Genomic DNA, 27845 nt, shown 5'->3' on the forward strand with positions numbered 1-27845 from the left:
GCAGCTACAGTTCTTGGGGTGGTCCCGGATGGTGCTAATGTTCTCTTTTTGCTGGGGGTGCTTCGAATTTGCAGACAAGTGGTTCTGACAGGCACATTGTCAAGGTCCAGCAAAAAAACGTTTTGCAGCTTAGTCCCAGATGAAGTGGAACGGGCCTCTTAACTGGGTGTTACTTGGCATAGATCTACATACTGGCAGCTGGAGATCAGTCATGTAGTTCTGGGGTGCTGGGCAAAGGTCCAGCTCTCAATAAGGAGAACTTCATTTGATATTTTGGATAAATCATCAGGCATGACAATTCATTTTTGTAGACTTTTCACTGACAAACTGTTTTCATAGTGCGAGAAATTCAAATTTATTTCTACCTTTGATCAAGTTTTTTTAATTTTACTAGGCTGTATGCGCAAAATCATTTTTACCCAAAATGTTTGGTAGGCCTATACTGTTAAGTTAGTTGTCATTCGCTGCATTAATATATAGCAATTGCCTGAAAGACCTGGTGTCCCTGAACTCATTGAGGCTGGTGTATCATCATCAGAGGTAATGGCACCCTTGAGACAGAACGGACCTCTTGTCTTGGGTTCTGATGATTGTAGTGTGGAATTTCCAGTTCTTATCTTCATTTACTCCTAACTCCTTGCGTTTAGAGTTGTGAGAAGCAGTGGAGCCTTAGTGGGGCCTTAGTTTGCGACAGTCACATCGGCAGACTCGTATGGACAAGTATGTTGCTGTAGCCAGGTGTTTGTTGGAATGGCAGCCCAGTAGCTAGGAAGAGCAGGATCCTGCATATCTGCAACACTGGGCACTGGTGCTGGACTTGAATGTTGCAGCAGAGGTAAGTGAAGATTAAGCAGGTGCAGAAGGATGTATGATAATAGATGCTAGAAGGGGGCAATGTCACAAGACCAGCGGCTGTAGTGCCTTTGTAAAAATGGAAATTTCAAAGTCAAACAAACCCCACGTGGCAGTTGCTAATCCCATGATGGTGTGTTTCACTAGTGCTTTTTGCACAAAACTTGATTTCCATCCATGGGTGGAGAGTTTGTTGGCCATTTCTGTGGGAAGTATGGGCCTACAAGATTCCCTCATTACCTTTTTACTCATCTGCACTTGTTACTTCTCGAGTTGAATACTTTCATTCCATGGGTGGTGTGTTCTCTTTTCTCAGTAGCCACACAGGTCTGTGGAATCTGGTCAGGATCGCTGTGGCTCTTTTCATGTGGTAGACAACCTGGTTTTCTCATACATTTTTGTCAGGTTTGTTTTGGTTTTCAAGATGGTTCAGTGTACCGTTTTCAAGCATGCAGTCCTTAACAAAGGCTTGGTTATTTTTTAATGTGCTAGGTGTCCCTGTCATATAAGTGTTGGATAATTAAAACAATTTGCATTGTATTCTTCCCGATTTTTAGCCTGACTGATTTTGTTTGCCAGAGAAGTCTGCCCACTTTATTCCTGCTAGTCAGTAGTAAAGTGCTTATGCTCCCCCTTAAACCTGATGAGATTCGTATACTCCTGATTGGCACACTTACTTTATTCTAAAGTCCCTAGTATATGGTACCAGGTGTACCTAGAGCATTTAAAATAAATACCAGTGGGCTGCTGCACTCATTGTGCCACCCACTGCAGTAGTACTGTAAAACCTGCCTCTCAAGGCCTACCATTGTAGTCTGGCTGTGCAGTTTTAAAACTGCTAATTTGATGTGTCAAAATAACTTTTAACAGGCCAAATTTTTCCTTTTTAAATATTTTTAAGTCTCCTCCCACACCCTCCTTCCCAAGTAGGCCTTATTGCCATAGTGCACGGTGCACAGTATTTACAAGTAGGAAATGTAAAAGGTTAATGTTAAAAATGTCCTCACAGTAAAGAGGGTCTAAAAGCTATTTTCACTGTATCAGGAGTGGCTGCTCCACACAAAAGTATTGGCATACAATATTAAGCTTAATAAATGTAATTTCCAGCTAGGCTATAACAGCCGGAAATAACCAAACTTTGGCTAGGAAATGGCCACAAATCTTCATTTTGGACTTCTTAAAATGTTTATTACAGGCCCACATCACTGATGAAGTTGGGTTTGTAATATATATATTTTGGAGATGAGTCTTTTATAAACTTACCTTTGTCCTCCTTATAGTCCCTATAAGCTAAATTGGCATTTACTCCTCTAATTCTGCCAGCATGTAATTTACATTTGAATAGGTGTGCTGAGGTGTGAACTTGCTCCCAAGAGCAAACAATAGGCGAACTTGATAAGGCAGTAATGAAGTAATGACCCATCTAACCCTGACAGAATATGCAGGATGGGGCTGTGAGGATTTTTTTTTTACATTAAAGTGTCAAATCCTGCTCGACAGGTCTGCTGAGGTTTTTCATGTGATGCTTAGTGGGTACTTTAAAGAGGCCTCCCTGCCACAGGCAAATGTTACTTGGCTAGGCTTCTTTGTGTGCCCTCCCTTACCCCACTTACCCAGGCCCCAATCACAGTGGGGCTCTTTTTAATGTTACATTGTCAAATCCTGTTTGACAAGTCTGCTGGGCTTGCATATTAGATGTGGGGTTCACTTTACATTAAGGCAACAGGATGCCAAAACAAGTTGTGTGTATCCAATGTATGGTTGCTGAAATCTCAGCTTTCGGTCTGCCAGTCGGTCTCTGACGTTGTTATGGGTACAGGACCTGCCTAAAACTTGATTTTAGTATTTGATTGTTAGATGTGAGAAGACACCAGTATTACCATAGCACACTAGTACTTTACACTCCCCACACACACAGCCTGCCCTCAGAGCCGAAGTTTAGTGTGGCCAAAGACTTTGGCTATTACTTTTACCACAGTGTAAAACAATCCACCCTTAAAATTGAATTGAATTTAGCATACACTTTTCACACTTGCTTTGTCATAACTTTTGATTATAAACAGATCACACCCAAGAAATCTGACACAGCATTTCCCAGGGAAGAGCTATGGCCTTTAGCCTTTTCCATTGAGTTGACACTATAGCCAACACAGCTGCCAGAGTATGCACACTTCCGTAGGCCTATCATGTATAGTCTTATAAAATAACAAATATGTACAAAAATACAATATACAGCCAGTTTCAAAACGACCGAACATGAATCATCACAGTATAACTATTCTACTTCCAAGGTTTATCAAAGTAGGTAACCAACAGCAAAACTCTTGCCTACTATGGTAATCAGTGAGTTGAGATGTAACTCTGTATCTGTCTACCATACCACCTGCAACTGTGTCAAAACCGTCTCCTGTTAGAGGCCTATTGGCTTCAATAGATACTTTTCACATTGAATAAGCTATTTCTACTCTGTCATTACGTTTCATACTAAACGGACCAGACATGTGGCATCTGTCATACCCTTTACCAGTACACCACTCAGGCCTATAACTGTTATTGTTGGCTTGTCACCATACCCAAGTCAGGCCTGAGCATACTATTTCCCGCGAGGCACTCACCAGGCATGCAGTAATTGAATCACAAAGTTTGGCTATTCAAAATACTTTCTGTCCTACCAAGGATTTTCACAGAGAGAATCTTCTATATTGACAGTTTATCACAGGGGCAACACAAACTCTTGACTACCATGGAAATCTGGAGGAGGCACGCAGTAATAGAATTACACATTTTGGCTGTTCCAAATACTTTGTGTTCTAACAAGGACTCTCACAGAGCAAATCTTCTATATTCACAGTTTGCACCAAAACTCTCGACTACTATGTAACAAATATTATTCTCTGCAGTCTATAATGAAGTTAACATTGATATATATACTTTTCATAATGAACATGTCAGGCCTACTTCCTTTATTGTAACATTTAATAACAAAATCAGGCTTGTAGCTATTGCTTATAGCTTGCCAACATAACCAACTAAGTCCTGAAGTATCAAGTAGAATCTTTGACACAAGCCAAAAAAGTGCAATGCAAGCCCTCTTTCAATAGAAGCACAGTGTTGGCCTAATTTAATCTTGTACTCGAGGAAACCGCAGGTGACTGGAGCATAAGCACTTGTATCTGTAGTACTCTGAAACTATTTTTTTTGTTTAACACAAAGTTTACCAACAGCTTCTTTGTCAAGCCAGACCTAAACAGCATTTTCAAGAAATGCACGCATTTTTTGGGCTTGTCCGGAAGCTGCAGTGGAATTCTCAACAGTTGGAATTGGTCAAGAGATTATTGTAATCGTCTTTTGTAAATCCTGCTCTTCACTCTTTAACCTCCATTCCCACAGGGCATTTGGTCGTGAGATGATGAAGAGGAATATTGGGGTGGTAGTGGTGGGCTTCCCTGCTACCCCCATCATCGAATCCAGAGCTCGATTCTGTGTCTCTGCTTCTCACACCAAAGAAATGCTTGATACAGTAAGTACATTGCTTTATTTTCTCTTAGGAATAATTAATATGCTGAATGTGATATATGCATGACTCTTGGCTTTTCAGCAGGTCTCTGTATAATCTGCATGCAGAGTGCTTGTAATAATGCTCTTGTTGCTCATCAGGTGTTTATTTTTTTAACTTTGATCCTTCTATCCTCTTCCTTAGTTCTACTCTTTTAGCCGAGTCAGCCCGCACAAGATAGACTCTTCTGTTTACTTGTAAATACTTTATTTAGGTTGTACACCATTAAAGTAACAGCAAAATGTTAGTGTTAAAACATTTCATCAAAACAAAGTTTTAAAAGCAAAATCAAGTGGGCAGCAGAAAATAAATTACATCTCATCACAAAATAAATACGAAGTTAAAAACAGAAGAAAACTTACAACGCAGTGTTAAAAAAATAACGTCAGAATAAACCCCCCCCATTGTCCAGGGTATATTAGCTATGATGGGCAATCAGTTTTGCAGCTAGAGTAGATAAACGTTTGTGCAGGATTGGGTAGGTGCTCTCCAAATACTTAGCAATGGAAACCACACAATAACAGGGATCATGTCAGTTCTGCATTTTCTCAAGGCTACCCTGAACTGACGAATTCCTATGTGACGGCATAATGGGACAAGCCATTGCCTACGCTGTTTACAATAGTTTAGACTAAAAAATCAGTAGGCGATCATCCGTTTCCGTATCCTTGCTACCAGCAGGGCAAATCTTACTACCCCCTCGGGTAACCTTCCATTTTGCTGTAAACATGGCAAGTGGAAGTGAACCCAACCTGAACCTTACATATAATGACTTTGTAAAAGGAGATTCAGTCTTGTCTAAGTAGGGTTCAAAGATGGGGAAAGGCCCTATGGTTCAGTATAAGGGTGCTTCTTATGACCTGGTTTGCCCAGGAATTAGTGCAGGACAAACTAATTCTGAGGTAATCAAAATCATGCACTCTCTCAAGGACCGCCCTGTCTAGCCTTATGGGCCCTCTAATTCCTCTGTGTGGATGAATGTCCATGAACTTGGTTTTCTTTGCGTTGATTACAAGGCCATGATCAATACACAATAGGTTAAATCTTTCCAAGAGTAATTCAAGGCCTCTAGTCGTCCCGGAAACCAGCAGAGTGTCATCGGCGAACAATAGTACAGGCACTTTAACTCCCACACCCCAAGGACAGGCGAATCGTTGTCACAATCCTTTAGGTAATTAATGCATCCATTGATATATAACAGGAACAATGTCATGGCAAGTACACAGCCATGTCTTACACCTTTATCAACCCTGGTGGGATTAGTAAATTCCCCATGAGCTCCCCAATGGATTTGGGCAAATCGCAATGAAGCCTGATAATATTATGGAGGGTACCAGGAAGCCCTAGATCTATGAGGGAACAGCACAACTTGTCTCTAGGAACCATTTTTTCAAAAGCTGTCTTTAAATCCACAAAGATGACATATAGACTATCCCTTTTTAGATGCACCTCTTCCCATCTTAGTTGCTGGTTTTAGAGCAAAAGCCGGCCTGGAATTGAGACCAGATGTTGTTTTCATCAGTCCAGGCGAGCAGTCGACCAAAAATTAGCTTACAAAGACTTTTTGGGTCAAATCCATAAGACTAGTTGGCTGATAGTTAGGCCAGGTCTGATTTAGAACCTTTCTTAAATATAGGTATAATCTCTGCATCTTTCCATGATGAAGGAATTTCTGCATCTGCCATGATGCAATTAAAAACGCGGTTAAGGTAAGACCTAAACAGTAGGTAGGTTCAGAATCAAAAAGGTCAGCTGGAATTTGATCTAGCCCAGGAGCTTTCCCAGGCTTCTGTGTTCTAATTGCTGAGGTAATTTTGTCCAAAGAAAAGTATTCCTCAGCTTTGGTAGGATCAAGAATAGAGGAGGACAAAAGGTAAGTTGGATCCGGTGCAGGGCTTGATGTATCAATCATCATAGAGGGACGGGGTGGCAGGGGGGACTGTATAAAGATTTTAAATGGCTCACCCAGTCCTCCAGTAAAATGTGACATTCGGCCCGCATTTTGGTTGTCTTGGTGCCTTGTAAAATTGTGTGCCAAAAGGCTAACTGAGCCCCCTTGGGGACAGCTTCCAGAATTTCTCTCCAGACAGTTGTGTCCCAAGTTGCTTTGGCACGTTTTAGGGCTAATTTATAGTTCGCTTTAGCAGTATGTATGTCTTACCTCCCTAAAGCACACTAAGGAGAATTCTATTTGCTACTTTGCAATCCTTATTATACCATGTGGGGTCTGCTTGGGGTATGGATTATTTTTAGGGTGAAGGCTTAGAGAAAAACCTTTAATTTAATTTAATTTGTTCAAACCAGTTAGTATGTGCTTCCGGACGAATCACCAGATCTCTGCAGGCCAATCCATGATTGGCCTGTCACTATAGCAACATGGGCCAAGGGGTCCCTCCGTGATGGATAGGGCTTGGGCTGCTTTCAGGTACCAGAACTAGAGAGGACTTTAAAATCTCCCTATTAATTAAAAATAAACTCTGAGCGGGATTAAGTCAATTTAGTTGGGATAGGGGAGATAGAGAGAGGATGTGATAACTTTTCTCTCTAGAGGGAAAGAATACTCTATTCAAACTAAATCTGAATGTATAGGGCTCTTGGTTGTCACCTGCATGGACAAAAGGCCGTTTACAAGAGAGGGATGGAAAAACTGCAGTTTTATGCAGTCTAGGGTGTTGGTAAAAAGCAATCGAGTGACCCTGACTATATCCAAGTGGAATACATTATGTCATTGTATCACATCCCTAATCCAATGGGACACTTGGTTTATCAAGGAGGCCTTGTCCTCCCTAGTAGCTGGAAGTAACTTTAGACAGCCGTCATATATATTGTTCTAGTTCAAGTAAAAGCGGTTTGGGTAACGTTAGTCAGATAATTTGCAGAATGAACCTCAGTAGAAATAGCATTATTTAAATTAGAAGCTTGTGTACAGGACGGATAGTACCTAATATGAGCTGAGTTCGAGAGAGACAGAGAGCCCTGTTTTTTTTTTTTTTTTCCCCGCGAAGACCAGCTGTAGAACCTGGAGGCAGCATCTTGCACCCTTTGCTTGGAAGAAATTCAGTCAGTGGCTCGGGACAGGATAGTTTTTACTGAGTAGAAGAAACTCTACCCTCCTCATGACCTGCTGGCTGTGGGCCTAGATGTTTAGTGCCCTTACGGGATTGAAGCTCAGCTCTTAGGTCAAGTACCTCTGTCTTTAATGAATTAATACCACCCATAGTTTGCTTATGTGGGCACAGGTACATTCTTCTTCTGCAGGCTGAGGGGCCAAGGTAGCGAATGTTTCACGTTCATTGGAAAGCAACATGTCAGATGTTAAAGGGGAGAAGTGATTGAGCATAGGCTTGCAGGTTCTAAAGGAATTGGTAGTTTAAAGTGGGCAGTTGGGGGTTAGCTTCTGCGGGTTCTACTCTCTCTTATTATAGTACTAGTGTCCTAGTGTGAAAAAGATTTAGATTTACCGGCCTTTTTTTTTATTTATTTAATGGTGGGGGTTCTACCTGCGGCTTTTTAGCCTGGCACCAGAGATATTTGTCGCCTCAGTGTGCAATATATGAGGCGACATATATGTTCAACCTCTTCAATGAGGTTATCTTTATCTTGCAAGGTATTAGTGTGAGAGGTGGAATCAATTGCTTGTTTCCCCAATGGTTCGCTGATAGGGCTATCAGTACACTTCCTTTTCCCTAAGGCGCTAGGTGGGAGATGCAGAGCAGGCTAAAGCAGAAAGATGGTGTGATGTCTAAGCTTAGCAGTGCAGCTGGTGAAGTGAATCAATCTGGGTACAAGTCACTGTAGCACAGCAGCTGGGTCACGTAAAGACAGGAACCAGCAGGACAATGAACCAGCGACAACACAAGGGAGCAGATACCTAAACGGACAGGGAAATATTTGTCTTGGTCTTCTTACCCTTGCTTGGCTACAAATTTGCCAGGTTCCAAAAGGGGTGTTCCCACTGTGCTTCTTCCTGTCACTGACGGTCGCAGGGTATTGCCCGGGCGCGACCCATGCCGCAGGAAAACCAGATGCACTATATAGCGTTGAGTTTTCAGAACAGGTGCAAGTAGTCCACGGGCTGCCTCCTGGAGCCCTAGGTCATCTGGGATATGTAGTCCCCTCCTCAGTTGTAGATTGGTGATTCTTGCATCCCTCTAATCCTTTCTGTCGCAACAAGAAACCGCTCTACTTTGGAAAGGTTATCCCCTTTCCTGTAGCGGCCCATGTAGAAAGTCTGTTTCCTCCAGTATCCTGTGTTGATATGGCGAGAGAACCTCTGGGGCAGGATTTTTCGCAATAATTAACTAAGAAGAAGAGGAGGAGAGATTCTGGGGGTTGGAGATTACTGGCAAGTAATCACAACATTTTCTCGTTCCTTCTCTTAAAGGTTATCCCATAGTGGTATGCTTTCACATTGATCTTGAAGAACAAAAAGCGAGCCTCCATTGTTAGGTGCATGCCAAAACTACTATGTTAATGCTCCTTACTAGAAAGAAAGCATCTGTTTCTACTGACCTGCTAAACTCAAAAGTACATCCATATTGTGAAAAACGTACAAGCCCATAACTGCATCATCATGAACACCAGATACGACAGTTTGTTCTAACCAGAAGGCATAAAACCCCTGCTGTACAGCAAAGGAAGGGCATTGGTTTCTTAGAAGAGACTATTAACTCTGACAGTGCGTTGCAGAGGAGCAAGCTTCCCCGATGATTAATAACCATTCATATCCACCCAGGCTCTTAATAACAGTGCTAGACCCCCAGTAACTGGGACCACAATTGTAAAATCACCCATTGACGGCCTGAGCAACCTTATCAGTTACTCTCTGATAGGAATGAAAATAAGACGCATTGAGTCAACCATACTTAAAATGCACAACTCTGACCTCTCAACCTTAGATTAAAAGTCTTGGTTAATGTTCAACAAAGTTTGCTAAACCCCAGATTCCGAGGAGGATTGGGTGAATAAGCCATCATTTCTACTGGTACCAAACACTAGATTTCTCGTGGCAATCATTTCAGCCCATTAGGTTCGGTGAGTTAAGAGGTCCGGTGATCATTCACTTCATTTTATCCAGAGAAGCTGGTCCTTCACACCTTCCCATTGTTCTAGCCTGAAGAAGTATCAGCCTTGCCCGATCATCTTTCCTTCTCGTTCTCTTCACCCTATCTAGGAAGAGGGACGTTTGCCCAAACTGGACCCACACATGCTGCCACGTACTACATTGACCATTCAAGACCTGATCGGGTAGATGGTCTCCTCTTTGTGGGCCTCGCTCGAGTCAAGAAATGGAAAACGGTCCAAGTCCAACCATTTGCATAAGCTAAGGAAGCCCCTCTGGTTGGCATTCATGCACACTGTAAGAGGGAAATTGTGGCTTCGGCTACACTTAGAGGACGTACAAGTGGCTGATATGGCCAGATGACCACTTGCTCTTGTCTGCATACCTTTACTAAACATTACTGCTTGTCAGCGCGTGCAGTGATTAATAGTGCCTGGATTAATTTGCCCTACTCAGTCTTCCCACTGGCGAGTATTTCTTTGGGATTCATTCCTAAGGTGACGAATCTGCCAAAAGATTCTTTCATCAGAAAGAAAAACGTTATTTCCCTTTGGCAATGATGCAGCTAGTGGTGTTCTGGGTCCAGTCAGGCACCTGCAGGATATTCAAAATGTGAGTAGTGTGTGGAAAGATAGTTATCCATCAGAATTATCGTTCCTAATGGTAGGTAACTTTTCCTTCAATGTATTTGCTACCTTCTTGAGAACTTGTTTTCTGTTGTTGCTCCTAAGACTTCTTGACTTGCCCATGGAATTAATTTTATGATGGCGATTACTTCCTCTTGCAATTAGTTTTTTTCAGTTTAGGCATTTGAATGTCGATCTCTTTTCCCTATACCTCCTTTCTCCAGGCTGTAGTTGCTTGTGAGGCTCAGCTCCTAAAATGCGTATTTTTTAAAACCTTGTGCTTTTTTGGGAGGCTGTGCTTTACACATGGTTAAGACATTTTCTTTCAACATTGGGGGCTATACTCCAGGTATGGTATCCAGAATGAGATGCAGTGTTTCAGGTGTGGCCACCAGAAGTGGGCGCATTATTGCAGAAATGAACGTCTTACTCAGATGTGGCCTACAAAATAGACATGTCTCAGAAGTGGCCTGGCAAAATGGGCACATGGTTTCAGATGTGGCATCAAGAAATGGGCATATTTATTCACACGTCCTCGCTAGAGATGTGACCTCTGGGAATAGTGTTGTAGATACATTGCTTGAGGTATGGACTCCAGGAATGAGCACATTGATTTAAATATGTCCACCAGAAATGGGCAAAATGCTAAATGTGTGGCCTCCTTGACTGGACACAATACTGGGGTTATGGCCTTCCTATCTCGGCAACTGCTCTACATAAGGCATCGCTGGCTGTGTAAAGGTGGTGCAGTGTTGCACCACACGGGTTCCGTCTCAAGGATTGTGCTTGTGTTCCTATAGTTCTGTTCTTGCCTCGCTTGTAAGGTTCGTGTACTAGAGGTGGCCATTTTGCTGTAACTTTGATGATTATCTGGCAATCGCCTATGCAAATATCCATCCTTTGGCATCGAAATTTCTGTCTGATGGCCCTGGCGCCCGATTGGCCTTTTCCGTTTGCTGAAGGGCCTTCGAACTCATGAGCTGGTGAAAGACACTCAGTAGCTCAAACAAAGCACATTAGAGTTAACCCAGCACGGGCCTGAGAAACCACGGCGGAATGTAACATCTAACGCGATGCGAACAATATCCCGGCGTCGCTGGCCCAGCTCTGCCGCCTGCCACGGTGCTCATCATACGCAGGCCCCAGCCCGCTCCCTTGACCGGAAAGTACGTTCCTCCCCCAGTTTATAACTTTTGTGTAAACAAGAACTTTTCTGTTGGCTGAAAATATTTTGGCCCGGGATCACAGAGGAGCGCCTCATAACCCGATCCCCCTCAGCGGACCCGCTGCTTCCCAGCGCTGAGGAGCTTTATCCTTTGACAGCGCTGCCAGCCGCGCGCCGGTCCCGCCTCCTTGGGACTCGTGGAGTTCACGCGGGTGTTTCTTGTTAGACTTTCCCTCTAATAGAATCATTTACCCAGCTGAAGTGCAAGCGACGGGTGAACGTTTTCTTTCAACCTAGAACGAAATAAGATTCCGGTTCTTTCCAACTGGGTTCTTCGCCGGTGAGGTGCCCGCCGGACTGGGGACCCAAAGCAGTCCTGGCTAATTTTGTCAGACGAACTCCCATAGGGTAAAAAGCGAGCGAGCCCGACGACTACTACGGATTGGAGGGGAGTTCTCCAACCAAAGAAAAGTTGTGGAAAATGGTGCATTCTGCAACACATTTTTCGTTATACGTTCAATTGTAATAGTTTTTAAAGCATAATAAATGATTATATTACAGTGCATCATGTTACGGCAATCTTCACTGGGTGCTCTTCAATGATTACTATTAACCTCCAACAGTGTCTCACATTTCTCTACAGTCCCTCTCTCATGTATTTCATATGTTTTATGGAGAGGTGGGTTGTGAACTCTGCTGAGTTTTTCCCACTCATCGCTCCGCTTGGAGTTCTGAAAAACTCCACGGAGCAGTGTTTTTTCCTAGCTCACCAACGTTGTTTTCGAGTGAGGAAAACCTCCTGGTGAGATTTCTCAATGCGGGCGGTTGCAAATAGTAACTACTGCTCGCGCTGAGAAACAGTCCATTCGCATTGAGGAAGCTGCCGCTCGAGTAGAAAATCTGCTTGAACTGCAAAAAAGAAGCAGCACCCTCTTGTGCTGTGCATGGTGCAGTTCGTGCTGATTTTACAGTGCAAGACAAACACCTGGCTGTAAAAATCAGCGCAAACAGAGCCACCTAACACACTCCGTTGCTTCGTGGCACTCCACCCAAGCCTAGTTTCATAGCGCCTCTTACCAGAATAGGGTGTTTGGGCACTTTACATCATACACACATACAAAGACAATGAATCATACATGTGTAAACCAGTGTATAGAAATTCTTACATGTGACAAGGAAGACTACAAGGTGTAGGGTTCAAGTGTAACCCATACTGGGTGGTATTTTTTAAGAGTGCTTTGTCTGGGGAAGCAGAAACTCAGGATTCAGAATGTAACAGTGGTTGACTTTTCCTATAAGAATGTATTTCTACCCATCAAACCTTTTTTTTAGAAAAATTAGGATAATGAAAGACTTGTAAAAAACATAACTTTCTAACCTAGATTCAAATTGCAGTTTATGAACTGCACAGAAACAAAAGGATCTATGTAAAAGAAGCAATAATCCACTGAGTTATGCACATATAATACTGTTGTGTGATATGTATAGTACTCTATCTTTGTAGCAGGCATATTAACCCTCTGTGGTACCTTAGATGAGTCAACATTACCACTCAACAAAATTCTGGTCTCTGTCCAGCAGATACATTCATCACCAGAGTTATTGTAGCACTTTGATTGTTGCCTGAAAACTGTTGGATATACAAGGAAATCAACAGTGCTTTTAAACCTGCTGCACTGCTACAAAACCACCCCCCAGTAACAAAAGTGGCCCGCCCAGGTTCCAGGGGAAACTACCAATGCCTGTTCCATTTTTCAATGTCTTGGTAACCTTCATAGTTTAAGGTAGACGATGTAGGTCAAATGATGTTGAAAAATCTCTGGGAATCATACCATTCGACTTCCATCTTAGGAGAATCCTATCACAGATTCCCAAAGATTTTTCAACATCATTTGACCTACATCGTCTACCTTAAACTATGAAGGTTACCAAGACATTGAAAAATTATTGGAAACCTTAAGCCTTGATAAAGTCCCTTAGAGGACGAAACACGTGTCGGCTGAACTTGGATGAACTGAACTATCCTTCTGTCAATTGGATGAAGACATTATCTTTCAGCTTTTCAATCTTCCAAGTGGACAATTTCATTCTTTTCATCAATCTGTGGGACTGTATATGTTCTCTTTTTAGTGGATGAATCACCCGATGGTTGATGTGACATGTATTTTTGTTGGTGCATCCACTTCATTTACAAATAAGCTTTGTGATATGGAACTATAGTGATATTGTTCAACACTTTTTTATAAATTATTGTATGATAACTTTCTATGTCCACATTAAATTCTATATTTATGATTTATTCAATTACTTAACTATGATTCTCTTCTGCAATTGTCTAATGAATACTTATTATATTGATACCACCTTGATGGGAATTTACACCATGTTTCTTTCGTATACTCAACGAGCCATGACCATCTGAACATTATTCATAGAATGACATTACTATTTGTGTGCTCCATTCTTTCTTCTAACAGAATTAACTTGTTGGTACAAGGCTTCTTGTTCCAATACACATGCTTGACAACGGGCATGTTTTGAATGTTTGAGCACCTCAACAACATTCTATAATATAGGAATGTGCGGTAGTCTTCTGGTTTTTCTGTTGTCAGCTTACTTAAAAAGAATATATACTGCACCCTAGGTCGCCTGAGTGTACTGAACCGTAGGGCCCCTGGGGGTACCGAGAAGTGGGTCCCCCCCCAAGGGTACCAAAGCCTAAGCCACTTGGGGGTACTGAACCCTAAGTCACCTGTGAGTACCGAACCCAAGATCCCTTGTGGGTACTGTGGCCTAGGTCTCCCAGGGCTAACGAGTAGGTGGACCCATATGGGAAAGATGGAGGAAGAGAAAAACAAACATGCATTTGCAATGCAACGGGTCTCGTGTTTCCTCGTGTTAGAGCTGATAGCGTTGTAAACTCCTAACCGGACTTTTCACTGGTAATGAAACCTATCGGCAAAAGTGCAATTATGTACATAACCGGAAAAAGTGCAATGAACTGTGTAACATGGTCGATATTATGTAAATATGCCCAGACATGGGTCCCGTTCTCACTGTGCTACTGGATTCAAGCTAGCCTGGCTGTTGAAGGGTGATGCCCTGGTGAGCAAAGGAACGATGGATTAAACCCAGATCTGTGACTGGGGGTGAGTGTCTGCATTGTTCAGCACTCCGTCCATCATCCTTTTGTGTTGCTAAAACTAAATATGCTCTGTGCTGACCTCTATCAGTGTTGTTTTTTACATGCTGGGCTATAGCAGTTTAATCAAGGTGCAAGGAGAATGAAGAGTATGCGCTCGGTCATTTGAGATCACACACCTGTACTAGTGGTCCTACATCCTTTGACTTGACTAAAACCACAGGCTTCACCCCAGTAATCCATTGCTCCTATCTATCCATAACTTTTATATTTTCATTATATGAATTAAAAGGGTATCTTGTTCTTATGCTTTCATTGTTTAGACGCTCTGCTTTTCTGAACTGCATTATATTTATTTAATGTTTGGTTTCATATAGCAAACCAGGTTCTAACTGCCATCAGAGCATTCTGCAGATCTTGTTCCAGAAGGGTCTCTACGATTATGGGTGTGAATTACCATGTAGCAAATTAGATTAATAGTGTTAAGTGCAAAAACGTATGTGTTTACACCAGTTATCCAAAAACAGTTAGTGAAAAAAAAAAGATGGAAATGGCCTATAGAAGCACGTTTGATCTTAGGTAACTGGTTCAAGTCAGTTAATGGATCAGATGAGATGCAGACATGAAGTACCAGCGGAAGATGCCTTAAAGCCAGTCTCGTGTTAACTAAGTAGACATCTGCCTAATTTGTGAGCATGGCCTAAACGTACCAGAGTGCTGGTTCCTAACTAAAGAACGTTCTGCATTAGTGAATCAGATGTGTAGTCTGTGTAAGATAGTAATCATGGCCTTGTAGACATAAGTATTTGTCAAATTGGTTGAATTGCTGAGGCAAAGTGACCTCTTAGAGAGAGTAGGTTTGATCGCTAAGAAGTCATCGTGAGATAGATGGGTGTTGTGAATGGTCGGGATTCAATCATAAGGAATTTTTAAATGAAATTATTTCTGAAAGATGAGATTGCGCCACGCAGTACTTAATCAGCGTTCAGGTTTTACGGGGTGAGCGAGAGAAGAAATGGTTGACTGTAGCTTCTCATCTCTAGACATAGATCATCTTAGCTTGTGTTGTGCATATTATATTATTTGTGCATCTTAAACTGCCGGTATATTGTGTGGATCAGATGGGTGTTTTGGCTTTGTAAATTCGGTAACTGACCCCTAAGATATAGCTGCCCTCAATTTGGAGGTTTGGTAATAGCAATGTTTTTCTGAAATCAGTCAGACTAAAGCATGGTAAGTGGAGCAAGTCAGGATTAGGCCTGTTGCAGGATGTTAGATATGTCTTGGATACATTAGCAATTTCCTCCCTAAGCAAACCTCAAACTGATATCTGTAAATTCGTTTTCATCATCTTATAAGGATCTTTGGTCTTCAGTCAACTTTGAAGAATCGTCCAATAGATTGGAAATACTGTTCTCACATGAACATGATGAACTGTTCGCATTCATGCTGTACTAGTAAATTCAGCATCCAGTTTCTGTAGTTACAGTAAACTCTCACTCCATGCCTTTTCAAGCATTATGGGCTGTTCTTGAATTGGGTCATAATGTCCTTCAACAATTTTATTTCTACAACTGTAATTAGAATACTGTAATTTTCTATAGTGTGGCATTCTGGGATTGCAAGTAAAAACTTCATTTACTAGGATGAATTTCAGGGCCAATTTTCTCATCTGCTCTTCAAGTTGAGCGGAGTAGGCATCAGTATGGGTGATGTGGGGAGGATGAAGGGCAACATTTAAGTGAGCACCTTTAGTGCCCCCTTTTCTGTTAGTCTCTTTTCACTTGCTTTTGCATAAAATAGATTAAAGTTGTTCAAGCATTATTTTCACACTGTTTGCAAGCCAAACAAATTTGAGAGAGGTGTCACATTAATCTTGCAGTGGGTAAGGATATTTCTGAAAGTTTGCCTGAAAATGAAGGCGAGGAAGAGATGAATAAATTTGAGATTTTTGTATAGAAAACCGGAAGCCTCTATTTGTCTCAATTGTGGTAGTTCAGAAGAGGCACTATTTTGAGATGCGTAAACAGAATAGTAGGGAATCAATTAAAAACTATGTAACTGTTTTAAGTAAGTTAGTCAAAATGTGCTAGTTTAGAACAGTTTCTGAGAAGAAGTTTAGAAATCAGTTTATGCTCAATTGTATCCAGTCCAAGGTGCTTAAAACTTAAGGCTGAAGGATAATTCAGGACACTGTGAGGACCTGGAGGTTGCAAAAAGTGAGTAAATCAGTATCATTCGTTGCAGATTGAAAGTGATAGGACTAGACATTCCATATCTAAGTGGCATAACACTAGACTAAGAATACGAGAAAGCCGTGCAAAAGTAGAGTGAGTGAGGGTAAAAAGTGCTGTTTATTGGTGTGTAATTGAGAAACATTTTGCCAGTTTTGAGGGACATCAAGTTCAATACGTGTGACGAGGCCCATCGCGCAAGTATTATGGCTCAAGCAGACCAAATATGGAATAGTTGAAATAAGTGAAGTATTGTAACAGAATGTGTTACTTATAAGTCCCAGGGAAGAGGTATGTAAGCTCAGCCAATATTGTGATCATAGACTCTGGTCCCAGACTGAAAGTAATATCCAAACCAGGCTATAATAATATGTTGAAGGGAAAATAGAACAAAGGGAAGCAATCGGGTGAGGCGGTTGAGAAAGGTATCCCACAGATGTGTTGTGGCTGTTTTGATTCGAAATAAATCCTTTCAGTACCAGGAATAATGTGAAGCATTTATGCACCCAAAGAAAAGAGACACATTTTTGGGATGGCAGCATTAGAAGAGATTGGAGCTCAAATTAGACTATGTAGCGGATCATAAGTTCTAAAATAAAGACATGTTAGTATCAAGGAGATGCGATAATATGAATTTTGATTTTTTTTTTGTGCTCAAGTTACCCTTAAGGCAGTATTTCTCATTAGTTTGAGAGGCAGTTAAGAGAGGATTTGTGAAGAGCAAATCATTTACTCTCTAGAGTAGTAATTCTTAATCTAAGGTCTGAGGACACTTGGGGGGTTCGCGAGGCCTACTCAGGTGATTCCCAACAGCGTTACATAAATATTAAAATTAATACATTAAACTAACAAAGTTCATACAAATGAAGAAGCACAAATGGAAATATAAAAAACCTTTTCTATAGTTGATTGTGAACTAAACAAAATATTTCAATAATTGAACATTTGTTAGGTGTATACTAGTTTTTGTGAATCATAGAAATTACTTAGCCCAGGGTAGGTCCCCAGCTTCCAGTAGTGACTTTGTGGGGGTCCCCGATTCCAATAGTGATTGAATGGGGATCCACAGAAGTCAAAAGTTTAAGAACCGCTGCTCTAGAGGGTTGTGAATGGGGTCACTCCATAGGTATTCAAGAAAGATATCAGTTTATGCATTGACTTGAGAAGGTTAGTAGGTCTTAATTGACAATTTCCCTTGCCGAACATTAGCTAGATGGTCATCATGCTAGGTAGTGTTGTGCTGCAGGCCGCAAAAAGTCATGAACACTTTGCCATACTTGCTGGTTTAGTGCCTTAAATTAAGTATTGCTCTCAGGCCATTTAAGTGGATGCAGCATGTATTTTCATAAAATATAAGACAGCGGGTTGGAAGCAGGCAAACTGAACTAATAGGATGGCTGCATTGTCCTAGTTGAGTATAAGCAGATGCCAATATTGTGCTGAAAATAGGGTTGAATTAGCTTTCTCAGCCTTCAAGCAATCTGTCTTTAAGAAAGAATAACTACTTATGCCAGCACCTGACTTTTCAGGGGAATGTTCAGGTTAGATTGAGTTGGGCACCCTTTAGAAATTATTAGTAAAGCCAGAGAGCTGGAAAACCATATTCCCCTCTTTTTTGTTCTCTTTTACACACCCTTACCTGCTATTTCTGGCTTTGATGTAAACCGTTGTTTGCGTCGGTTGAAAAACGAGGAAAAATAAATGTTTGACGTATTTATGCAAATGTTTCCAGAACTCGGTGCTTGAATATTCATACAGACCAAGCAGTCAGTCCAAGGCTCTCACCTCTCAAGTCAGTCAGTTCCTAACACCCCAAAATATGTTTACAGAAACTGGTACTTTGCGTGGCTGTAGGGCCGATGTTTGACTGTAGCTTAATCAGTAACTGTTTATTTTTATTTAACAGTTCTTAATTTAGCGCTGCTAGGACCTATAGGGTGGCAGAGCGTTTTACAGCAAAGGTGAAATGTTGAGTTATGGGGGACGGTAAAGGTAGGACATATGGAGCACAGTGTTAAGCCAGTTGGATTTTTACCGAGCCACCAGCGGGATGGGCAGACCAATTTGTGTAGCAAGGTTGACAAAACTATGCTCAGTAAAAGACAAATTATACATCAGAAAGCGTCCTATCTTGTTGCCAGTATGACTTCATTATTGTGACACTGTTGAATATGTTAACACTGGATAAAGGTTTCATCGCAATAGTGTCAGTTTAACATACGAGCACAGCAGTCCACAACTGAAAGGTGATCAGTTAACCTTCGCAAAGGGCATTCCACTGCACAGCAACACGTGTGGTAGATTGTTTTAATTCACTTTTGATCTAAAAATCAACATTTTTTTAATCTGTAAATTATACAGATGATGCACTTGAGTGTGTTTCTGCAATCGAGGCAAAAGTGCTTGAAAACTGGGGGATAAAGCTGACAAAAATAGAGATTGAAAAATATCCATAATTTCTTAGCCAGCTTGGGGGGGTGGGGGGGTGGGGGGGAATGGAAGGGGCTCTCCAACAGGCAATTGGCCTGGAAGCAAGGGATCAGTGCTACTGCATGCTCAGTGGTGCGATGCTGTACTTCTCCAGGCCATTCTCCATTGTCATTGTCTCTGGCCTCCCAGGCACATGGCACTGCAGGATCCCCAATCTACAACATGAGAGGACAAACTGGCCAGTAGATTACCAACAGTCCTGACACAGCTGGAGGAAAAGGTGCTGCACTTCAAGCACCTAATTCGGGAAAATTTCTGAAAATTCAGCCAATACAAAGCAATATTGACTCTATCTTCAACCACTAAGATAATCTTGTGAAATATAGCCAGGGCCGGCAAACTGGCCCAGGAGCCGGGCTTGGAACAGTTTCTGCACAAGTTTGACGTTCTCTGCCTCCAAGAAACCTGGTGTGAAGCTGAAAACCCACTTCCAAGATATGTGGGGTTTACAAATCTAATAGAAAAAGCAAAGACCACAGGGCACCTGACAGGCAGCTTGTCAACTTACATAACAACTGGCAAAATCTTTAATGCAAGCCAAATAAATCTGAAGATCAACCACATGTTGGCAACAAACATCACCAACTGGAACTCCGGGTCGCGGGTGACCTCACTTATAATAGTCAATATTTACGTAAATCCTAACACTGCACAGAAACAAAATCTAATTAAAGCCACAGAGAGAAAATAATTAGAATTATGAGTCACCCCTTGGGAAATAACATGCATTATTACCAGAGACTTTAACCATTGCAAACTACTACAAGAGAAGCACTAAAGAAAGGATCCAAGACACGAGGTTAGAAATTCAAATGCAGGTATTGCAGTTAATGAATATCAACAAAACTGATCACATCCTCCTGCGTGTTATGGAGGCTCTGAGGCTATGTGCCCTTAAGGGCAGAACCCCCACTGACTCACCAATGGCAGTGCAAAACCAGTTAAGGAATTCTGAGTCTATCTTGGACTACGCCTTCACATCTTGCTCTGTATTCGACTTTCAGATCTTTCACATAGAGGTTAGATGCGAGAATGGCCATCATCCTCAGATCACGAAAATATTGAACAATAACCAGTGCACGGACCGTATGAAAACTCTTTATGCGCAAGAATCCGGTAGTCATTGGCAGCAAATAAGATGGACCAGTAGCCTTGAAAAACTATGAAAAATGGAAAGTGAGCTTGCCAACTGACCAAGGGGAAGAATCAAACTCCATCTCTAAATGGGATACCATGGAGGTATTACTGAAAAAAAAAACAGCTGGGTCCTTAACATCGGTAGATCCTCGAGCAGATGATACAAAAATGGTACATCAAGGCCTTAAGGCAACAGAAGCAGCAAATTTACAGAGCTGCTGGAAATCTGAAGTCCCAACATATAGCAGGTGCCTACCCCAAAACATTCTATGAAATAAGAGTACAAAAAGGCAGTAAAGGAGGCCAAGCAAGCCCATATGGTCCAGGAGTGGACAAGAATTCTGGAGGCTTGTAAGGCAAATAACAGCAAACCTCTACGGTTCATCATTCATCAACTCGAGCAAGGGCTTGCAGGAGCACCTGGAAACACGGTGCCCGAAGAAAAGTGGCTAGAGCACATCTCCAAATTATATAGGAACCCAAATAGAAACAAAATATCGTCAAGCACATCCAGTGGGCGTCCATGACTAAACTTTACTGAACAAAAGATCGAAGCAAGAATACAGGAATGCAGAAGCAGTAGTGGGGCTTTGGGCCCAAATGGCCTGCCTGCAGCACCATTTAAGAATGATTAAGTGTTCTGGAGCAGCCATCTAGGCAGAATATACAATAACTGCCTTATGAAAAACAGGGTTCCAGATTCATGGAAAGTGGCAATTGTACATCCTGTTTATCAGAAAGGCCCATATGGGAACCCTGATAGGTACTGCATGATTGCACCCCTAAAAATTGATGCAAATATATTAGCAGGTCTACTACTTGAGGAACTGGAATCCTGGGGAACAAAATCAAATTTAATACCATGAAACCAAACGAGTTTCCATCGAGCATTGAGCAACATTGATAACTTGACCGCCTTGGCCATGCTAACTGTAAAATATACAAGGAAAGAATTATCCCTTAATACCTGCTTTGTAGACCTCACTAAAGTATTCAATTTAGTCAGCAGAAGCTGCCTTTGGAGAAAACGATTTGAATGGAAATTCTTTCTGAACCTTCTAAAAGGAATACTCTCACAACTGGGCTAGGGTTACACTTGGGGTAATTAGGGTCGAACATTAGGGTTCTGATAGAGGTATAAAACAAGAGTGCAGGTTGACCCCGACTTTTTTTAATTTAAACTTGGTTTATTTGAGCGCCCAACTGAATTCTAACCACTCCCATCCTCAACTGCATTAATCTATGCAGACAACATTGTTTTGTTGAATCTTTCGGACACAGGCTTGCAAAATTTGTTAACCGCTTTGCATCAATACTTCTCGACCAATGAGCTGACCATAAACCTTAAGAAAACAGAGTTACTCATTTTGGCAAAAGGATATTCAAGGAAAATACATGGTACTGTGGGGAAAGCTCTGTGGGTAGAAGCAGAAATTATAAGTACGGAGGTGTATGGCTGCATGACTGCTGGTTCCATTGCCTGCACCTAAACCCACTGAAAGCGAGGGTGGCATCACAAATTGCAGCACTTCTGTCCCTGGCAACTAAATTTCAGACTCCAATTTGGCAGCCCTTGCTTATAGTGATAGAAGCAAAGGTCCTACCAAAATTGATATACATCCTGGACATCTTTCCTGGAAAATTCACAAGCGTCTTGAATATTGCACAGACCAAAGATTTACACCCTATCTTCTTCCTGCCCCAAAGCACCTCCACAGCGCAAATCAGACTGGAATGTGGCCTTCAGGACGAGAACTGGTACAAGAAGTGTCTTTCCTTAAATACGCATCGTTCTTGAGGAATGCAAAACCAAATACACTAAGAGCATTGTTATGACAAGAAGTTTTATTAAATATGCCCCTGAATGTAAATTTCTGGTCTGGGAAAATAACAGCATCAATTAAACATCTGGAAAGGCGACACCTCTGGCATACTAGCTTACCTCACCAGTCATTCAAGCTAGTGTTGAACAAACAAATCAAGCAGCTTTCCTGGTGAAAAGACAAAGCCAAATTCAGGTTCATCCATGCGCGACCACGCATGGATGACTAACACCTAGAAGGCACTGATTGCACAAAATTTAATGAACTCCACTTTGAGCAATCTTATTTTTACATATAATAATTTCTTAAAGTCAGATTTGGGTTTCTACCATCAATCGACGCACTTCCAAAATGGCACAAGCCAATGGAGAACAAAGAGTGTGGACTTCGCCAATATCCTTGGGAAGGCTTTCTCAGTATACTGTGTATCTGCCTAGTTCTATTTCCTTGGCGTAATATTTATCTCTGAAATGTTTACAATTCAGACTGCATTAGATCCTGTCGCCAAGCAATCCTGTTTTGCATGAAAGGTCTGACATCACAAACCATGGCATGTTTTTCAAAATATCTTTTGAAGGTGGTAACACTTATCAAACAGACTGCAGTTAGACTTTAAGGAAATACGATGGAGTAAGCACAAAAGCTGTCCCTGTGATTAGTCACTCGCCTTCAGGCCAAAAAGCCTGGAATGTCAAAATCGATTGATTTCACTTACACCGTACAAACTTGTACAACTTGCTGAAACGTGGAACCTGAGCCTGCTGACGGCCACCAGGTCTTTGAATGTGTACAAAGGTTTTCCTCATTTTGGGAGTGCTCAACAGAAGTTCAGAATCTTAGCTGCTTTGAGCAGCATCTATGATTAAACCAGCAATTATTTGCCATTTCACTTCCAGCTGATGCCCCATACCGCCCCTCATCGTTTGCCGGCCCAAAACTTTGATAGTGCCAAACAAACTGCACTTTAGCAAGTTACCAATTGAATACATAATAAATTAAGAGAAGCACATCTAGTGTAATATAGAGATGTGTGTGTTGTATACACCGTTGACAGTAGAACCAGGGTTAGATTCATATGTTGAGCAGTTTCAGGTGGAATCTAGAACTTTGGTGATGTTTTAATATAAAGTTAAAGAAGGAAGGATTTATCTAACTGCAATCCTAGACATGTGGCTGAGTTTATAATTTTATGGAAAGAAGTTTAAGGCCTGTAGTTTGCCAATCTAATTTGTCTGATCTGACAGGTGTTGTTATAGGAATTCTGTCTTGTGTGGGTTCAGTTTGAGCTTCTTCCTTGACATTGTCACTTTTTAAAGTTATTATAGTGTTTAGAAGGTTTTGGCAACACTTAGTTGAGTATCATCTGAATACTGATGACATTTGATATCTGCTGTGGGAAAAATGTCCCCTAGAGGTGTATCACGTAAGTGGAATAGTTTGGGAGCTAGTATGCAACCTTGCTGTACTCTAAATAGAACAGCTTTTGATGCGGAGAGTTACCTTTTTTATGCCCTAGGTGCTGTTTGACTGGTAGATTTTGAACCATTATAGTACCATGCCTTCAATGGGCACCCTGTCACACAAAGGGTGGAGGAGGATGGCTGGATTCCTCCTGTTTCCAAATCTTCTGAGAGAGAGAGAGAGAGAAAGAGAGAGAGAGAGAGAGAATATTAACGGAGCTCTCCACTGTAATGTTACAAGTCTGGGGCTTTCATTGGACTTGTCTTTGCATTTTATTGCATTTTTCTGAATGTAGTTTGTTTGCTTCTCGGGGATAACCCCACCATATTACGATAGTTGAAGGGAATCCTGGGACTGGGAACATAATATTCTGCTGACATGGAGAGATCTGGCACTCCCTTCAGTGGGATATGGATTTAAAACAGGATCCTCCTCTGCCACTCAAGCGTCCTTCGTCCCAGAGGTAAATGCAAAAGCTGCCTGTGAGGCTGCTATGCAGAACCAGTTGGATCTGTGCTGCTTCACTCACTTGTCTGCTGTGGATACATGCTGCCTGGTGATCTTGTTCAGCTGGAGAGTGAACTTGTCTGACAGGTAGAAAGAGACACAGACAGCATTAGCAAAATATCACTTTCTAGCTTCTTGCTATCCCATCTCGGTACAGAATGACCTATTAAAAGGAGCCAAGGTTAAGTGTAGAAAGCAGACAAAGGCACTGTTACTGGTTAGCCTCATTCCTACTAGTCTCCAGCATAACAAGCGGGTTTAAGTTGTGCTCATAGTGCAGACTGAGTGACAGCCACTGATTTCATATGACAAGGCTAAGCCCAAAATTCTCCGTTGCCTGACACTGCGACCCTACAAAAGTAATGCTGTATGCAGTATCTGCTGCACAGTGCTAAATACAGGGAAGTCACCCCTCGCGGTCTAACAAAGGGCCCTTGCTCTTAAAAAACAATCCCTCAATTGTGAGCCAGTGTTTTCTTTCGAGCACTTTGGGACTTCTATATTTATAGCACTTGGTCTGACTGCATCCTGGGTTGAAACAATAGACCGCTTTTGTAACATCAATGGGGTGTTTAGGTTTTGCAGGATGCTGTGGCCTTGTCAGCCACCTGGGTGTTACACAGGGTGATGCCCCAGTTGTTCATGTGTACACATTGTGTACTGTTTTTCAAGGTGATATGTTGATAGGAGGGAAAGGAACATGATAGAAGACTAAGAAGAGTTACTGATACTTTGAAAGAGAAGGGGGCACTAAAGTTACATAAACCTAAGGTGAATGGTAAAAAGATTAAGTACCTGCCAGGTAATGTGATTAGTGGAGGGGAATCGGTGCAAAAGACAACTTAGGGAAAACTATATTCAGCACACTTAAATCTAATAAAATATTTTTTGGGGGTTTAAGGATTTTTTACATGAAATTTGTTGATAACTTGGCACCTAGAACAATTGCTCTCAGAAAAAACAGAAAAGCAGTGACATTTGTTTGAACCACATAATTTGAGGAGGGTTTCGTCAATGCAGTTTGACGCAAGACATAGCTGTCTGTTGATATCCGATGCTAACTGGACAGGGCTGGGTGCAGTCTCTCAAGATAGTTTAAGAAGCACTACCACAGCGTTTGCACCGACATTGTTAAAGCGACTTGAAGTAAGATGCAGTGCATAGGAAAAGAGGCGTCAACATTGTATTGAGGAGTATGAAAGTTTAGACATTTTCAGTCGGGTAGAGACTTCAAAATATAATCCCACCACAAGCCATTTATGGAAGAACTAGAAGTCAAAGGGTAGGTAGGTGGTTTATAGAGGATATGTAAGTGGGTATCACAACTGCAAGAGCACAATCTTCTAGTAAGGAATGTTCTGAGTTAAACAAAAAAAAAAGCTGTTGATGGCTTAGATTGGTTTGTGATAGGAGGAATGGGAAGAGGAGGACAAAATGTTTGTGGCGTCCTGTGTGGATAAAGGAACTATTACAAAAGAGAAACAATGAGAGTGATGGATAAGGATGAGGAATTAATGAAAACCAAGTTATCAATGGAAAGGAATGGCAAGAAGAAACAACCACTCGCAATACCAATAGATCTGGTTTGCAATATGGGTTCTAAATAAACCTTCAAAAAGCATGTAGCAGTGAAGAAATAAAGCAAAAACATTGCTTTCTGTGTAAAGTGCCTTGTTGAGATAAAGCATTTGATGTGTGGTGATTCTATGCTCTTCTGAGATGAAAAATAGTCCCTCGATGTGGCAACACCACATACTGAAAGAGAGGCGGAATGATATACCGAACAGCCAATAGCATGTGTTGAGAGAGTAATACTACTCTGGATGAAGCCAAAGTCCACTCTGTTTATATTTTCAAGCGATGGTAATAAGACGTCTTGCATACAACACCGCTGTCAAGTCAGACCTAAAAAGAGGCAAATGTAATAAGTGTTGGATGATGAAAGATGAGTGGGATGGCATGTTTTTTAGCAGTGAAAGGGCAATTCCTCACACATCATTACACTAGACACCATGTTGAGAAAAGAGGATACAGGCTTTCTTTAGAAATGTCAGGGGTCTTCCTGATGCATTTGGCAATATCTGTTGTTAGCAAAGGGAGTCAATTGAAGGGGAACAGATTCTTGTCTCTCTTCCTGAGCTCTGTGAGGAGGGGATATAAATAGCCTGGCCCAGACTGCTCACACCTCTTTGTACTTCTGTGTTGGGTACTCCATCAAGAGACTGTCCTGCTGGGCAGAGCAGCATTGCAGACAATAGGCAGGTCTGGAAGATGCCCTGATCAAGACACACAGAACTGAAACCGTCCCAAACCGGTTGTAAGAAAACAGTCCTGGAATATACATATTTTGCCTGTGAAATTGGTATTAAGATGAGAGCCCAAAGCCCTTCGTTGTGGTCTCTTCTGCAGAGGAGGGGGAACTCTGCAGAGTACTCAGACTGATATGCAGCCAAGGTTTGCTGCCACCTTGACGGCCAGCTACCATGATGGAAGGGAACATATACTGCAGTTGGATCTGAAGGAGGAATAAGACTGTCCTAGGTGCCAAGACATACTGCCTTTGAGCAATGGTAAGAAGCGCCAAACTTTCAGGAGCAGCTAATCCTGGGATAGATGTAATTAACCCTGGCGTAGGGTCTGTCTGACAGAGACTTGCTAAGCAAGTGGGCTTGGAAGAATCATGGTACTGCCAGACCCAGGCAGTGCCATCTTGTCCCTTATCCCAGTCATAGTCACCAATCCACCTGCTGCTGCACGTCCAGGTGGTAGGCCCGACTGCCTGTTAGTGGTCTTTGTGCCCACAGTTGGATTGTGTGACCACTGTACTGCCCAAATGTACCACTGGATCAGGACTAGTCTAGAAGACCAAGTGACTAGAGAGGTGGCCCTAGGGTGCCTCATGAAGAATCAACATTGTTGCCTTGAGACACTTTGTGCTGAATATCGCACCTGGTGTTTGCCATGCCAAAGAATAACCGGTGGGCATGTGACCATTGCGCTCAAGAAGAAGCATACTCACTGGTGTGTCAGAGTAAGCTCCATTGTGAGCCAGGCACCCACAGCGGTGTTGGAGTGAGCGGTGACCCACAGCCAGGTGCCTGAAAGAGGGCCACTGACAGAACCCTCTGCTCCTGACGCGAGCCTCTGAGCAGTCTGCTGCAAAGCTGGCTGTCACAAAGCTTTGGAAGACTGCCATGTGCCGCCTAGAAGTTCCCTTTAACCAGTGAGATCTCTCTGCTATAGGAAGGCTGAATGTGGTGTGTTGCTACTTCCGTGCTGTGAGAGAGACTGATCAGGCCTGGGCCAGAGAGACTGAGTGCTATGACCAACGAGCATTGACAAAGCTAATTGCTCTCTATTGCAAAACCTAATGGCTTTGCCAATGTGTTTTAGCCATGCTGTACACCAGGGTTGCTGCTGTTCAGCATGACTAAATGTTAGTGACGTAGTGGGGAGTGACATGGAGTGTCGTAGAGTGGAATGGTGACGAGCGTGGTAAAATGTTGTGAGTGGCAGAGCGTGTCATATATATGAGTGGCAGTGTGGAGTTGAGTAGAGTGGCATGCATAGAGTGACGGAGAGTGAAGTTGTGCATAGTAGAGAGGTGGAGAGTGCAGTGTTGCAGAGTAAAGTGGCAGTGCAGTAGTGTAGAGGTGCACAGGGAGCAGTGGCATGGAGTACAGAGTGCAGTGACAGTGTAGTTGTGTAGAGTGCTGTGGTTAAGAGTAGAGTGGCATAGAATGCAATGGCAAAGAGTGGCCTCACAGAGTGCAGTGGCATTGAATAGTTT

The 27845-nt window shown here is 42.2% G+C and overlaps 1 protein-coding gene across 1 annotated transcript in view; it reads left to right on the forward strand.

Annotated features, from left to right (window-relative positions):
* Positions 1–27845, forward strand: part of SPTLC2 (serine palmitoyltransferase long chain base subunit 2) — a 327100-nt gene that overhangs the window by 291611 nt on the left and 7644 nt on the right. The window contains exon 11 of the mRNA XM_069208403.1: positions 4243–4372. Within this exon, the coding sequence (XP_069064504.1) occupies positions 4243–4372 (130 nt within the window). The remainder of the gene's footprint in view (positions 1–4242; positions 4373–27845) is intronic.

Source organism: Pleurodeles waltl, chromosome 9, assembly GCF_031143425.1.
Source record: "Pleurodeles waltl isolate 20211129_DDA chromosome 9, aPleWal1.hap1.20221129, whole genome shotgun sequence".
Taxonomy (NCBI): Eukaryota; Metazoa; Chordata; class Amphibia; order Caudata; family Salamandridae; genus Pleurodeles; species Pleurodeles waltl.